This window comes from Cervus elaphus, chromosome 5 (genome assembly GCF_910594005.1).
Source record: "Cervus elaphus chromosome 5, mCerEla1.1, whole genome shotgun sequence".
In the NCBI taxonomy this organism is placed as follows: domain Eukaryota; kingdom Metazoa; phylum Chordata; class Mammalia; order Artiodactyla; family Cervidae; genus Cervus; species Cervus elaphus.
Window position 1 is genome coordinate 69086827 of NC_057819.1, and position 13406 is coordinate 69100232.

Here is a 13406-nt window from a genome sequence, read left to right on the forward strand (position 1 = left end):
TTCTAATTTGAAGAAAAAGAACATAAATCTATGAGGATATAGAACTTCCAGCTAATCTGAAGGGTGTAACCATTCTTTTTTTTTGCCTATGATAATATTTCTGGGTATTGTTTAGCTTCATCTTGACACTTGTTTTTCTCTGCAGAGAGAAAAATAAATTGATTTTACTTTATTTTGTGGTGATTGGAGACAGGGCTTTGGTTTCCTTCCAGTAAGCTGAAAGTAATTATCTAATTTGTCTCTTCTCCTTCCTTAATCTTGAACTGTCAAATATTATTAGCTACATAGCAAGTTGCACATTTAGTTGTTTTTTCATTGATTTGAAACCTTAACCCTTCCCTGAGATATGGGCAGGGTGGGTGGGGTGCCCTCACTGTCTGCAGTGCTTGCCACTCAGGAGAGTGTCTTACCTCAGCAGTCTCTGCTGCCGCCTGCGAGTTCAGCCCGTGACCTGCCACCCTGCTCACACAGGCCTTCTCAGGATGTCAAAAATCCTTTGGAAACTGTTTACTTTCCCTGCAGAGGTTTTTCCCTAGTTTTTTCCTGTTCCTAAAGCTGTAAAGTTAAATATTCCCTGTACATAAAACTAATTCATAAATTGAGCTCTTGGTCAACATGCTAAGACACTGGCCTTTGTGAGTAAGAGAGGCCTTAGAGATTTGTGCTAGACTATTGCTTTGTGTAGAGGGACTTCTGATACGTTATTTAAAATCATGACTCAAAATCATCCCATTGTGCCAAGAAGTAAAAGGTAAGTCAAATAGGCATCTCCCCAACCATAATCAGATTTAGATAAATGTGTTAGTTTTAGGAAAATCAAAGATTAAGCACTATAGGAATGATTTTTGCCCCTAAACTTTTCTTTGATGCATGTGCGTGCTAAGTCACATCCAATTCTTTGTGACCCCATGGACTGTAGCCCTCCAGTCTCCTCTGTCCACGGAATCCTCCAGACAAGAATACTGGAGTGGGTTGCCAGTTCTTTTACCAGGGGTTCTTCCCAACTCAAAGATCAAACCCATGACTCCTCCAGCCCCTGAATTGGCAGGCAGATTCTTTACCACTGAGCCACCTGGGAAGCCGAAACTTTTCTTTGATAGTCTTCAAAATAAAAGTACAGGTTGAAGTTAAAATGATCTTCAAAAATAAATAATGGATATCTGAGCAGGGGGAAACAGCTCTTATTTATTGAATAATTATAGGCTAGGCATCATTCTAAGTGTTTTTCACACACAAACTCATTTACTCCTCATAGCAGCTCTGTGAGGAAGGTACTGTCATCCCACATGTCACAGCCAAGTAGAAGTGTTGGATCATCTGTCCAAGGTCAGCAGCGTGTCCTGGGTTTTTCTGGACCCTTGCCCTGCCCTTGACTATGGTGCATGACCAGAAGGGGCCACTGGGTCCTCGTAGAAACTTACTCCTTGAGTTTTAAGAAAGTCCAGATTCTTCTCTATTTGTGTTATGGGCATCATTTACTTTTGGCAGTGTTGTTTATTTGTGTTTGATTTCCATCCTCTAACTTCCTTCTTGCTGAGTAACTGGGGGTGTGCGCGTGCCCTTGTGGTCCCCCTGCTGTGGTGGTGGCCGGGGCTCTGGGACCCCGGCTGCGCCCCAGCTGTGCACATCTCCTCCCTGCAGGCAGCACGGCACTCCTCCTCCTCCTCTGCCTGCAGCACTCCTTCCCTGAGCCCAGCACATGGTACCTGGACCTCATTTTGGCCATCCTGGCCCTGGAGCTGATCTGTTCCCTGACGTGCCTGCTTGTGTACACAGGTGAGCTGAACAAGGAGCCTGTTAATACTGAGAAAGGTCTTTAACTGCAGGTTGCATCCCCACCTGAAGTCCAGCTCGTTTACCTTTTTGGCAGGAAAGCTTTTCTACGTGGCTGAGACCCTATTGATCACCCATGTCTCTCATTGCTGACCACATCCAAACTCCTCTAATTTCAAACCACTAGGAACATACCAGCGAGTCATATTTCTAAATTTGTGTCATCAACAAATTCTTATTAAATAGAATGAAGGCTTTTCATTAAAAAACAGAAATGATTAAAAAAAATCCATAAATTCTGCATCCTCAAAGGCAACTGAGATGTAAGTCTGGCTTTAAATTAGAAAATAACAAAAGATAGGACTGTCTGGTGGTCATGTTGGTTAAGACTCTGTAACTCCCATTGCAGAGGCATGGGTTCTATCCCTCATCCAGAAATTAAGATCCCACATGCTGGTGGGGTCAAAATCATAATAAAAAATGAAAGTAAATAAGTTAATACGTGAAAACTGCATTTAGACCACACTTGTTTTTGATAAGCCATTTAAGAACCCACTTCTTTCTAAATTTAGAATTGTCTGATTGCTCTGTCTGGCTGCCTCTCAAAAGTCTGAGGGGTAAAATTAAATAAGCTTCAGGTATGTTAACATGAGAAATAGGTGGAAGGATTCTTGAACAGAAAAAAATCCAAGCCTGGAAGAAATCAAGATTTCACTCCTGTTGCAATATTGACATGCACCAAAATCTGTAATACAGCTAATAATGGTAGTGTTGATCAACAGTTGTTTTGTGACAATAAAATACCCTATCTGTCCCATTTGAAAGAGATAATTTCTTCAGTTGTGAAGGAAAAGTCACGTGGACCAAAATCCGTGTTCCATTTTACTATTTTGTGCCTCTAATTGAGACTTCTAGGGCAAATATTGCTTTTGTTATGATACACTGAAGTGTATCACAAAAAATTTAAGGTTAATTTCCTGATACATGCATTTTTCCTCCCTATATTAAAAAGATTTAAAAGATGCCTAGTTTTGGTAATGTGGATAGTAACTCTTCATGACGTGATTCTTTGATACACTAATTCTAACCTAAACTTGACTAACTTGTCTGTAGTAAAGTAGTTAATCTCTGGAAATACAAATGGATTTTTTCATTGAGCACTGGACTGCCTCTGCAGGAAAAAATTAGGAACATGAAACTTAAAAGCTTTGTGATTTGATTAGCTCACCATTTGTTTAAAAACAAGTCAAGCTTCAAAAATTGCTGCTCAGTTACCAGTCTTCTAGCAGCCCTGATGTTCTGGCTTCAGCTCAGGAGGAAAGGAGTGTAAGGGCAGCAGGTCCATGTCCCATGTCCTGCAGTTTAGTGAGAGCTCTCCTGGGCTTATTGTAGCAGAAAGAAAGAGTGGAAGATTCTTGTTCTATGTAGATTGCACTCATGTTGTTGCCTGGCCTGCGATCTGTAAAATGCTGACTGCATGCATCTTATTTTAAAAACCACAAACAGCAGATACTATCATCACAACATTGTAAATCAACTATACTTCAATTTACATTGTAAATCAACTATACTTCAATTTAAAAAGTGGAATATCTTCAGAAAAAAAAAAACAAACCTACAAAGATGAGTCTGATAGTTGGACATTTTTATATTGTTGAGCTACGTCTTTCATTTCTGCCTCTTAACTTTTATTTTAATACCCTGTTAAGTGTTATTTCTGTTCCTGAATTCAAGAAACTTAAAGTTGTTCCAAGTTTCTTCATTTATCTAGGAGTTATTATGTGGAAGACAACATTATAAGGAGATGCCATATGAACGTAACTCCGATTCAGAAGCAAGCCTCCTGGGGCAGTCAGGTCTCACCCTTCATCTCCAGAGCAGCACGGGACACGGTGGTTTGCTCCCTCCTTGAGATGCATTCTTTTCTCCCCGGGACCCTGCCCGCCCCCTTGGTGGCCTCATCTTTCTTGCTGAACTCCCCCAGCCTGCAGGGTGGAGCCGAGTGCTCAGTCCTGCTTGCTCCTGGATGAGGGCACTGTGCTTGTGCCTCTGGAAGCCAATGGGCTGCTCATGTCTTTTTTTTCATTGAAGTGTAGGTGACTCATAGTGTTGTGTTAGTTTCAGGTGTACAGCAAAGTGGTTCAGATATATATATGCTTTTTAAGATTCTTTTCCATTATAAGTTATTATAAGATATTGAATATAGTTCCTTATGCCATATAGTAAGTCTTCATTGTTTATCTATTTTATGTATGGTAGTGTATATCTGTTAATTCCAAACTCCTAATTTATTCCTCCCTCCCCATTTCCCCTTTGGAAATCCTAGTTTGTTTTCTGTGTCTGTGAGTCTATTTCTGTTTTGCAAATAAGTTCATTTGCATCATATTTTAGTTTCCATATATAAGTGATATCATATATTTGTCTTTCTCTGATTTATTTCATTCAGTATGATAATCACTAGATCCATCCATGTTGCCGCAAATGGCATTATTTCGTTCTTTTTAGTGACTGACTAGTATTCCATTGGAGAAGGAAATGGCAACCCACTCCAGTGTTCTTGCCTGGAGAATCCCAGGGATGGAGGAGCCTGGTGGGCTGCTGTCTCTGGGGTCTCACAGAGTCAGACACAACTGAAGCGACTTAGCAGCAGCAGCAGCAGCAGTAGTCCATTGTATATATGTATCACATCTTCTTTCTCCACTCCTCCACCAGTGAACATGTAGGTTGCTTTCATGTCTTGTCTATTGTAAACAGTGCTGCAATGAACATTGGGGTGGATGTACACTTTCAAACCATGTTTTTCCTCCAGATATATGCCCAGGAATGGGATTGTTGTATCATATGGTAGCTCTGTTTTTAGTTTTTTAATAAACTTCTGTACTGTTTCCCATAGTGGCTGCACCAATTTACATTCCCACCAACAATGTGGGAGGGTTCCCTTTTCTCCACACCCTCTCCAGCATTTATTATTTGTAGACTTTTTGATGACTATTCTGACTGATGTGAGGCAATACTTCATTATAGTTTTGATTTGCATTTCTCTATTTAGTGATGCTAAGTATCTTTTCATGTCTGTTGATCATTTTGATATCTTCTTGGAGACATGTGTATTTAGGAGTTTTGCCCATTTTTGTTTGGGTTGTTTGTTTTTTTGATGTTGAACTGTATGAGCTGTTTTTATATTTTGGAAATTAATCCCTTGTTGGTGTCATGGTTTGGTTTGGAAATATTTTCTCCCATTCTTTAGGTTTTCTTTTTGTTTTGTTTATCATTTCCTTTGCTCTGCAAAAGATTTTAAGCTTAATTATGTTCCATTTGTTTATTTTTGCTTTTATTTCCATTATTGTAAGAGATAGATCCAAAAAAAATTGCTGCGATTTATGTCAGGCTATACTACCTATGTTTTCCTCTAGGAGTTTTATAGTGTCCAGCCTTACATTTAGATCTTTAAACCATTTTGAGTTTATCTTTGCATATGGTGTTGGAGAGTGTTCTAATTTTATTTTTTACATGTAGCCATCCAGTTTTCCCAGCACCTCTTATTGAAGTTCAGACTTTCTTTTCTCCATTGTATTCTTTTGCCTCCTTTGCCATAGATTAATTTGCCATAAGTGTATAGGTTTATTTCTGGGCTCTCTATCCTGCTGCATTGATCTATGTGTCTGTTTTTGTGTGAGGGGCTTCTCATTTCTAATTCTCTTGACCATCTCCTGAAAGTCAAGGGCTGCTTGTTGCATTCCCTCACTTCGTTCTTTTGGCATCTCACTTGCTTCTGGTCCTTTCTGGTGAACCCTCTGCATATCTCCTAACCTTCCCACATTTCTCTTTAACATCATTGTTTAAGCTTCTTTTGCCTTGTTCTCAGCTGAGAGTCACATCAAAATCATCTTTGGGTCCTGGTGGTTCCATGACAGATTGAACATATGACTCAGCACATGCACTTCTGGGTGTCTGCCTACTTCTACACTTTGTGTTCCAAGTAGCATTATTTATAGTATGGATTGGGAGAATCCTTGGAGAAGGGAATGGCAACACACTCCAGTATTCTTGCCTGGAGCATTCCATGGACAGAAGAACCTGGCAGGCTACAGCCCCTGGGATCACAAAGAGTCTGATACCACTGAGCAACTCACACACACACACACACACACACAGAAGTAGAAACAACCCAAAAGGCATAAAGTGATGACTAGACCAACAAAAGATATTCTGTCTATACAGAGGATAGTGTTCAGGCACAAAAAAAGGAGTACATGAAATGAAGCACTGACATGTACAGTATGAATGAACCTTGAAAGCATTATGCCCACAGGAAAAAACAGTCATAAATATTATGATTCTATAATACTTGAAATGACCAGAACAGGCACATCTATAGAGATGTATAAGTGTTGCCTAGTCCTAGAGGCTGGGCTACATGAAGAATGACTGCTCAAGGAAACCAAGCTTCTTTTTGGGGTGGTAAGATGTTCTAAAATTGATTGTGGAGATAGTTGCACAACTCTTTGAATGTACTGAACCATTGAATTGTACACATTAAAGGAATTACATGTGAACTGCATCATATGTAAATTATATCTCAAGGGTTATTGCAGGAAAGGAAAGACTCCTGTGGAGTTTTTAAAAATTGTGCCAGGGCCTAACTCACCTCCTCTCCCCTCCACACATGCTGAATACTCCACGCATTTCAAGCTGCAGAAATAATTCTCAAGGGCAGTCACTGCCTATCATGGAGACCTGCCTCAGCCTCTTTGTCTCCTTGTACCATCTCTGGTGGGAGTGCTCATTCCAGCCATGTCCTGGGGTGGTTACACAGTTGGAGTAGGTGCCTGGACAGTGGCTGTTATTCAGACATGCAGGTGTGTAGACAGATCTGAGGTTGGGAACAGCAGCCTTGTCTTTGCAGCTGACTTCTGCCAGTGGCATTAGTCTTCTGGGGCGTCCAGAACTGGATGATTAAGACACACAAACTTAGTTTCTCTCAGTTCTGGAGACTGGACATCTGAGATTAGGGTGTGGCAAGGATGACTTTGCTGAGGCCTCTCCCTTGGGATGGAGGTGGCTGCCTTCTCACTGTGTTCTCATGCGGCCTTGGCTCTGTGTAAGTGCATGCCTGGTGTCTCTTCACGTATCAGATTAGCAATCCCATTTGTTTCTACCTTGATTACTTCACCAAAGGCACTGTCTCCAAGGACAGTCATGTTGGGATTAGGGCTTCAAGTTCATCAGTGGCCTCCAAGTCACCAAACTCTCTGGCTCTTCTATGTGTCTTCACTTCCTTTCAGTGACCACTGATGGCTGTTTTCTGACTCTACTCCTGCCTCTCTGCATCAGCATTTCCATTCCCTTTTAGTTGATTTTTCCCATTTTTGTTTTTTCACTTTATGAAGTGCTTTTTTTTTTTTTTACATTTTATTTGAAAAGAATAGGCAATTCCTAATGTAATTTGAATAAATGGAATTAAAAAAATTTTTGTGATTGGATAACCTGACAATAATGACTTTCTTATTTTAGTGAAAATCCAAAAATTTAATAAAGCCAAGCCACAGCCTGACGTACTTGAAGAAGAGAAAATCTATGCTTACTCCAACAATATTACCTCAGAGACTGGATTCAGGTATGTGCAGAGTGAAAGATTAGAGAAAGAGAATTAAAAGTTTTTTCATCTAAAAATCTAGAGAGCATTCTGATGCTTGGAGTTTAGGACTCTGCATATGTTAGACTATATTTACAACTGTGTTTGATTGATTTCTCTCCTCTCAGCTGTGGTGAAACTAAGTCTAAAGAAAGAATCTCATTTGGGGATATTGCTTTGGCTTGTGATGTCTAAGAAAAATAACAAAATTTTCTTCAAAAAACCTGAAAAATAGTAGGGCTCCATTAGCAAAGAGACTGTTGGTAAACATATGTAACCATGGCCACCTTGGTTCTATGCAGGCCTCTCTCAAGCCTGGAGGAGGTTGTGGAGAAGCAGGGAGACATCATAGTGTACCTGAAGCGGCACAACGCGCTCCTCAGTCAGCGGCTGCTGTCCTTCTCATCCTCTGACCTCGGCTCTCAGCCAAGTGGGATTTGACAGCAATTCCAGAGGAACCAGAATCACTTAAGACTGATCAACTCCCTGACAAGGTGTCACAAGAGATTGCAGCTTTGCCAAGTACCATTCTACAGTTTCTGTTGGAAACCTGAATCTGATTCTCACCTGTGTGACTGTTTAATAAGTAGGACACACGGATCATTTGAAAGGCACTTTGAAGAGCCTTGATAACTCATGGAAGATATATATTTTGCACATTTTGAAATTATTTAACCACTTAGTTTATCCTAGGTCAAAGTGTAGTTTAAACATCTCCTTGGCCAACACTTTTTCCATACTCTTTGAAACTTGGTGATAATTTGTCTTTTTGTAAAGAAAGTCTGACATGACAACCTACTTAAAATGGGGTTTTGATCAAATGAGTTTTTTCCACTTTTATACAGGTGAGAGAAGTCATCATTTCTCATGATTAGTGGTTTTTTCCATGGAGCCTGTGTATTTTATATGCTTCTGTGGTTTTAGATATCCTTGGCCCTTATAGTTTTTATAAAGAATTTCCCACTAGGTGATTTACCTTCCAAACCCTACAGTTTTCCATCCTCCAGAAGATGTGAAGTTTACTTGGAGCAGTGTTAGGCCAACCGGTGCCGCCTGTGACTGCAGCAGGGGCTGTGCCTGGCAGCGCCTGAAACGGAGAGGACTTCAGGCTTTCTCTTTCTTTCCTTTGACCCTTCTTTGAGAGATTGCTGTTTCAGTATTGACCAGTTCTCATTGAATCAATAAGTTCACCGATTTAAAAGGAGTCTTCAGTGGCTTTTAGTTTGTCTGAAAGAAAAAAAAGAACTTTTTTTAAGTCTTGGATTATACTTAAAAATTATGGGAAAAATGTCTTATCAACTGTTTATATACAGATATTAAACATATATAATTCTTCAGATAAAATGAAGCATTTCTCTGTGTAAATGGCATTTTTCCTCCATTTTTCCTGCTTTGCCCTTTTCATTAATCAGTTTGCTTTGGCACCTTTCCATGCTGCCTCAGAAAACTTCTTGCTTGAATGCTTAATGAGAGAGGGGATATTTGTGATTAGGTATGCTGCTAAAAATCTCTTTTGTATTTAGCTGAATAATGAATATTTGATTTAAAAATCTTTGAGCTATACATAACTGTTTGACAAAGAATGACTTCAGTGGGTCATCCCACACTTATGAAATGGTACACGTCTATTTCCTTCAGATACAGCCCTCTCAGAGCACTCTCAGGATTTTCTGCTGAGGTCAGGTGATTGATTGCTTGTCACCTGCAGTCAGCCCCATTGAGTCCCCAAAAGTGACAGCATTCACAAACTAAACCCGAAGTTGTATTTTTAAATTTAAAATTATATCCAGGTTTCCTGACTTTCTCTTCCTCCCTTTTTTTCTTTTTCCCTTCCTTTTAGCATTTCTCAAAGCTGTGGAAATTTGTCTCTGTGCCCTGGAGAGCTTTTGCCTTTAGCTGTTTTCCTTAAGGAAAGCACTGGTGGTAGGTGATTAATGCTCATATATATTTTTCAAACTCAATTTGTATCTATCATCAATTTCTAAGGTTATGAGATGAACTTTGGTTTACAGAGAAAAGTATAGTTTAAATGTTAGAATAGTCAAGTTCTAATGGGATGTCTGTATAATCACCAACACACTTTTCTAAACAAAATGCTGAACATTTCAAACAATAAAAGAAATTTAAAAAAGAATGAACCAAACAGTTTAAATGTTAATCATTCTGTGCACCAGAGACAATGTGCTAGCACCATGGATAGAAAAATTAGTGAGACAGTCCTTGTTTAAAACTTACACTCTAAGGAGAGGACTAGGATTTCCAGGCTCTGTGCTGTGTGAGATGATGGCAGCAACTGCAAGATAGCACAGGGGCTCCAGGTCAGAGATTTCTCTGGCGGGGAGGGGGGAGGAGAAAGCTTTAGGAACTCCAGGGAAATTCATGAGTAAACAAGAAGTGCGATAGCTACTGAGGACCATACGTGCTGTGTATAACTTGAGCCCAAAGTGTGAGGCAGGACTGGGAGGAGGAACAACCAAGATTCTGGGGACCCTGACCCTGCGCTGGAATGGGTCCCACTGAAGAGTTCTAGGCAGGGAAGTGGCAATTGGTTTTAGTTTCAGGAAGATCAGACTGTCAGGGTGGGATGGGAAAATGGGTGGCAGAGTCCGTGGTGCTGAATGAACAAAGGCAGGTGGAGTAACATTTTATTATGCGTATGTATGTTTATATCTGTGATGTACATTTTATTGTGCGTATGTATGTTTATATCTGTGATGTACATTTTATAGTGCATGTGTATGTTTATAGCTGTGATGTATTTCTATATTGTTAATTTGAAAATTGTGTTTCAAATGACAGTAGCATCATGACTTACTGCATTTCTTTGAATATTAATGAGGTTGACTTTTTTTTTTTTCATTCTTTGTCCTTTTACAAATCTTTTGTGATGTACATGCGTAAGCCTTTTGCTTATTATTCTCCTAGGATATTCTTTTTCTTAACAAACATGATCTGCCTTTCTATATCAGGATAGTCTTCAGTTTATAGTTGTTGGGAATGTTTTCTAATTTGTTTGGGGTTCTTTTGCCATGAACTCTTCAACTACAGCCTGGATTCTGTCCCTGCAGCATTGGTGGGACTGACACAAATAGATCCCTAAAGTACATTGGGTGAAAGCCAGGAGTATCTTGAGGGAATTTTAATATACCCAGACTTGGAAATTCCCTGGAGTTCCAATGATTAGGGCTGCTCTGCGCTTTGACTACTGAGGGCCCAGATTTAATCCCTGATCAGGGAAGGAAGATGCAAGCTGCACAGCAAGGCCAAATATATTTGTATACACACACACACATAGGCTTCTGCTGGGGGCCTTTTTCTTCATCCAGAGATTCAAACAGAGGTCTTATGTGAATTGAGTTAATTCTTTTTCCTTTTTTCTCTAAGACAGGGTTCTCCATCCTTGGCGCTATGGGCATTTTGAGTTGTATAATCTTTGTTTCAGGGACTGTCCTGTGCATCATAGGATGTTTAGCAGTATGACCACTGGGATGCCTGTAGCAACCTCTAGTTGTGACAACCAGAAGTGTCTCCGTGTGACAGCAGGATGAGCACAGCCCAGCAGGCAGCCATTGCTGTGCCTTATTACTCCGCACCCTGTTGCTAGGCAACAGGTCCTGCTCAACTGTTGGCTGGTACCTCAGTAGGCCCTGCCCACAAGCAAGCATCAATGAACGGCTGTTAGTTGCCCTGCCCAGCTATTGGTCAGCACCACAGTGGGCCCTGCCCACAAGGAACTGTCAATGAGGGAACACTAGGGAAATGATTCAGCCAGGGTCAGTGGTGTGGTGGTGATCAGGTGGAGAGTGAGGTAAGAGGCAGATTCAGGCTTCTCCTGGAGGCCCTCCAGCTTACCCAGCCTTGGGCCAACGGGTGAGCTGGCAGGCCCAGGGAGCAGGCTGGACACTCTGTCCTGCAGGGCTCCAGAGCCCTCACTCAGGCCCTCCATGCCGAGGCCCAGGCCTTGAGGCAGCAGTGAACCTGTCTGTGACCTAATAGCAGTGTCCGTTTGTCTGGGTCACAGTCTGTGAGACCTGGTCTCCCCTACTCGGGCAGCCTGAGGAGACTGAGGGCCAGTTTGGTCGGATGCCCGACTCCATCAGGGGTGACAGGTGGGCAGCGTGCGGAGCCTGACCCTGAGGAGCTGAGCTCTGCCTCCTCTTAGCCAGGACTGGGACCTTGGAGGGTGAAAGTTGTGCCTTGGGACTTCGCCCTTTCTTGTCAGGACAGAGTAACATTATTCTGTTAATAATAAATGAATAACATTCGTTTGGTAGAGATTTACAGGAAAATTGTTACTGGACCCCAAGAACAAAGGATCTGACACCAAGAAGTTTGCAACAACTAACTACCTGTCCCTCAATTTTTGCTTTTAAAGGGGCTTGCTAAAAGCTTTCAGTAACTTTGTGGTTAGGGTGTGAGCCACCCATCTCCCTGTATGAATCTGTAATAAACCTTTCTCTGTTCCACACTCTAATGTTTTAGTATTGATGGGTCTTACTGTGTATCAGGCACACAGACTTGCGATTCTGTAACATCTGTACACAGGCATTTCATTTCATTTAATACTTACATTTTGTGGGAGCTAATGTGCACCAGGAAGTGTTGTAGGTGTTGGCAACGGGGATCAGTCAGACAGAGATGGTTTCTGTTGTCATGGAACCTACATTCTTGGGTGCAGTTGGGAGGAGTAAGATAGAGGGAGGGTGGAAGTGAACGCAGACAAACAAGCCAGCATCTGGTTTGAAGAATACACTTCTTTTTTTTTTTTTTTTGTAAATCAGGCCTCGTGGAGATTTTAATGTTAATATGACTTAGGGAAAGAATTTAGCTTCAGTATCCTATAAACATTCAGAAAACTGAATGGCAGAGAAAATGAACTTTATGTCTGCTTCATACTTTTTACAGAAGACACCAGTATTTAGTGGTCTTACAGCCTGATCAGAAATGCTCTTGTGAGCCTTGAATACAAAACTCCCACCTGGCAGCCTCTTGAATTCTTGAGGAAACAAACCTCAAATATATGACAATCACAAATCACAAAAATCTCAAGACATTTCCTAGGTTTCCTAAAGAAGATTGTAGTAAACATGTCTCTAAATTGTCCCCTCCCATTCTTTCTGTTCTGACCCAGCTTTTTTACCCAGCTACTCTACTGGAACTTCTTATCAAGGCAAAGGGGACTGAGTGCACCTCCTCGGCCTGCCTGCCGTGGTCCTTTCAGTTCCCCACTCTCTCCTCACTTGATTTTCTTTACTCAGGCTTCCAGGACACTGCAACCTCCTAATTTTCCTTTTCACTGGCCTCCTGTCCTATCTCCTTTGCAGGCTACTTTTCTTGATGTTAGTGTCTCCTGGTCCTCTTTCTTCTCCATCAGTTCTTGCTCTTGCTGACCTCATGGCTATAGCAAATTGTACAAGCTGGCCCCTTCCAGATGTGTCCTCCCTGACCTCCAGATGCATATACCCAGGTGCTCCTCTAGATCCCCACTGCGATGCCTAAAAGGCATTTTGCAAAACTAAGCCCTCCAACACAGCCTTCTCTATCTCCACCAGGGTAGCTCCTCTTCCTCTCACATGCCTACAAAATCTATCAGCAAACCTTGCTGGCTTTTCCTTTAAAATAGAGCCAGAATCCATCACCTTCACATGGATTGTTGAAATAGTCTCTTTACATGGACTTTTAGCTTCTAACCAATGTTCTTCCCCCACATATCCCCACGCCAAACATCAGCATTTAATGTAGCAGCCAAAGAGGACATGCTGAAGCACACATATGCCATGCTACTCTGATGATTCCCTGCTGCTTAGTCACTTCAGTCCTGTCTGACTCTGTGACCGTATGGACTGTAGCCCATCAGGCTCCTCTGTCCAGGGGATTCTCCAGGCAAGAATACTAGAGTGGGTTGCCATGCCCTTCTCCAGGGGATCTTCCTGACCCATGGATCTAACCCAGGTCTCCTGCACTGTAGGCAGATTCTTTACTGCTGAACCACCAGGGG

The 13406-nt window shown here is 41.5% G+C and overlaps 1 protein-coding gene across 3 annotated transcripts in view; it reads left to right on the forward strand.

The window, feature by feature from the left end:
* Positions 1-11807, forward strand: part of TMEM192 (transmembrane protein 192) — a 28991-nt gene extending 17184 nt beyond the window's left edge. For 2 of the 3 annotated variants that reach the window (XM_043902697.1, XM_043902698.1), the window contains exons 4-6: positions 1642-1776; positions 7288-7390; positions 7711-11807. In XM_043902697.1, coding sequence (XP_043758632.1) covers positions 1642-1776; positions 7288-7390; positions 7711-7849 — 377 coding nt within the window. In that variant the 3' untranslated portion in view covers positions 7850-11807. The remainder of the gene's footprint in view (positions 1-1641; positions 1777-7287; positions 7391-7710) is intronic. The other variant, XM_043902699.1, reaches the window with a different exon arrangement.
* Positions 11808-13406: the final 1599 nt, after the last annotated feature.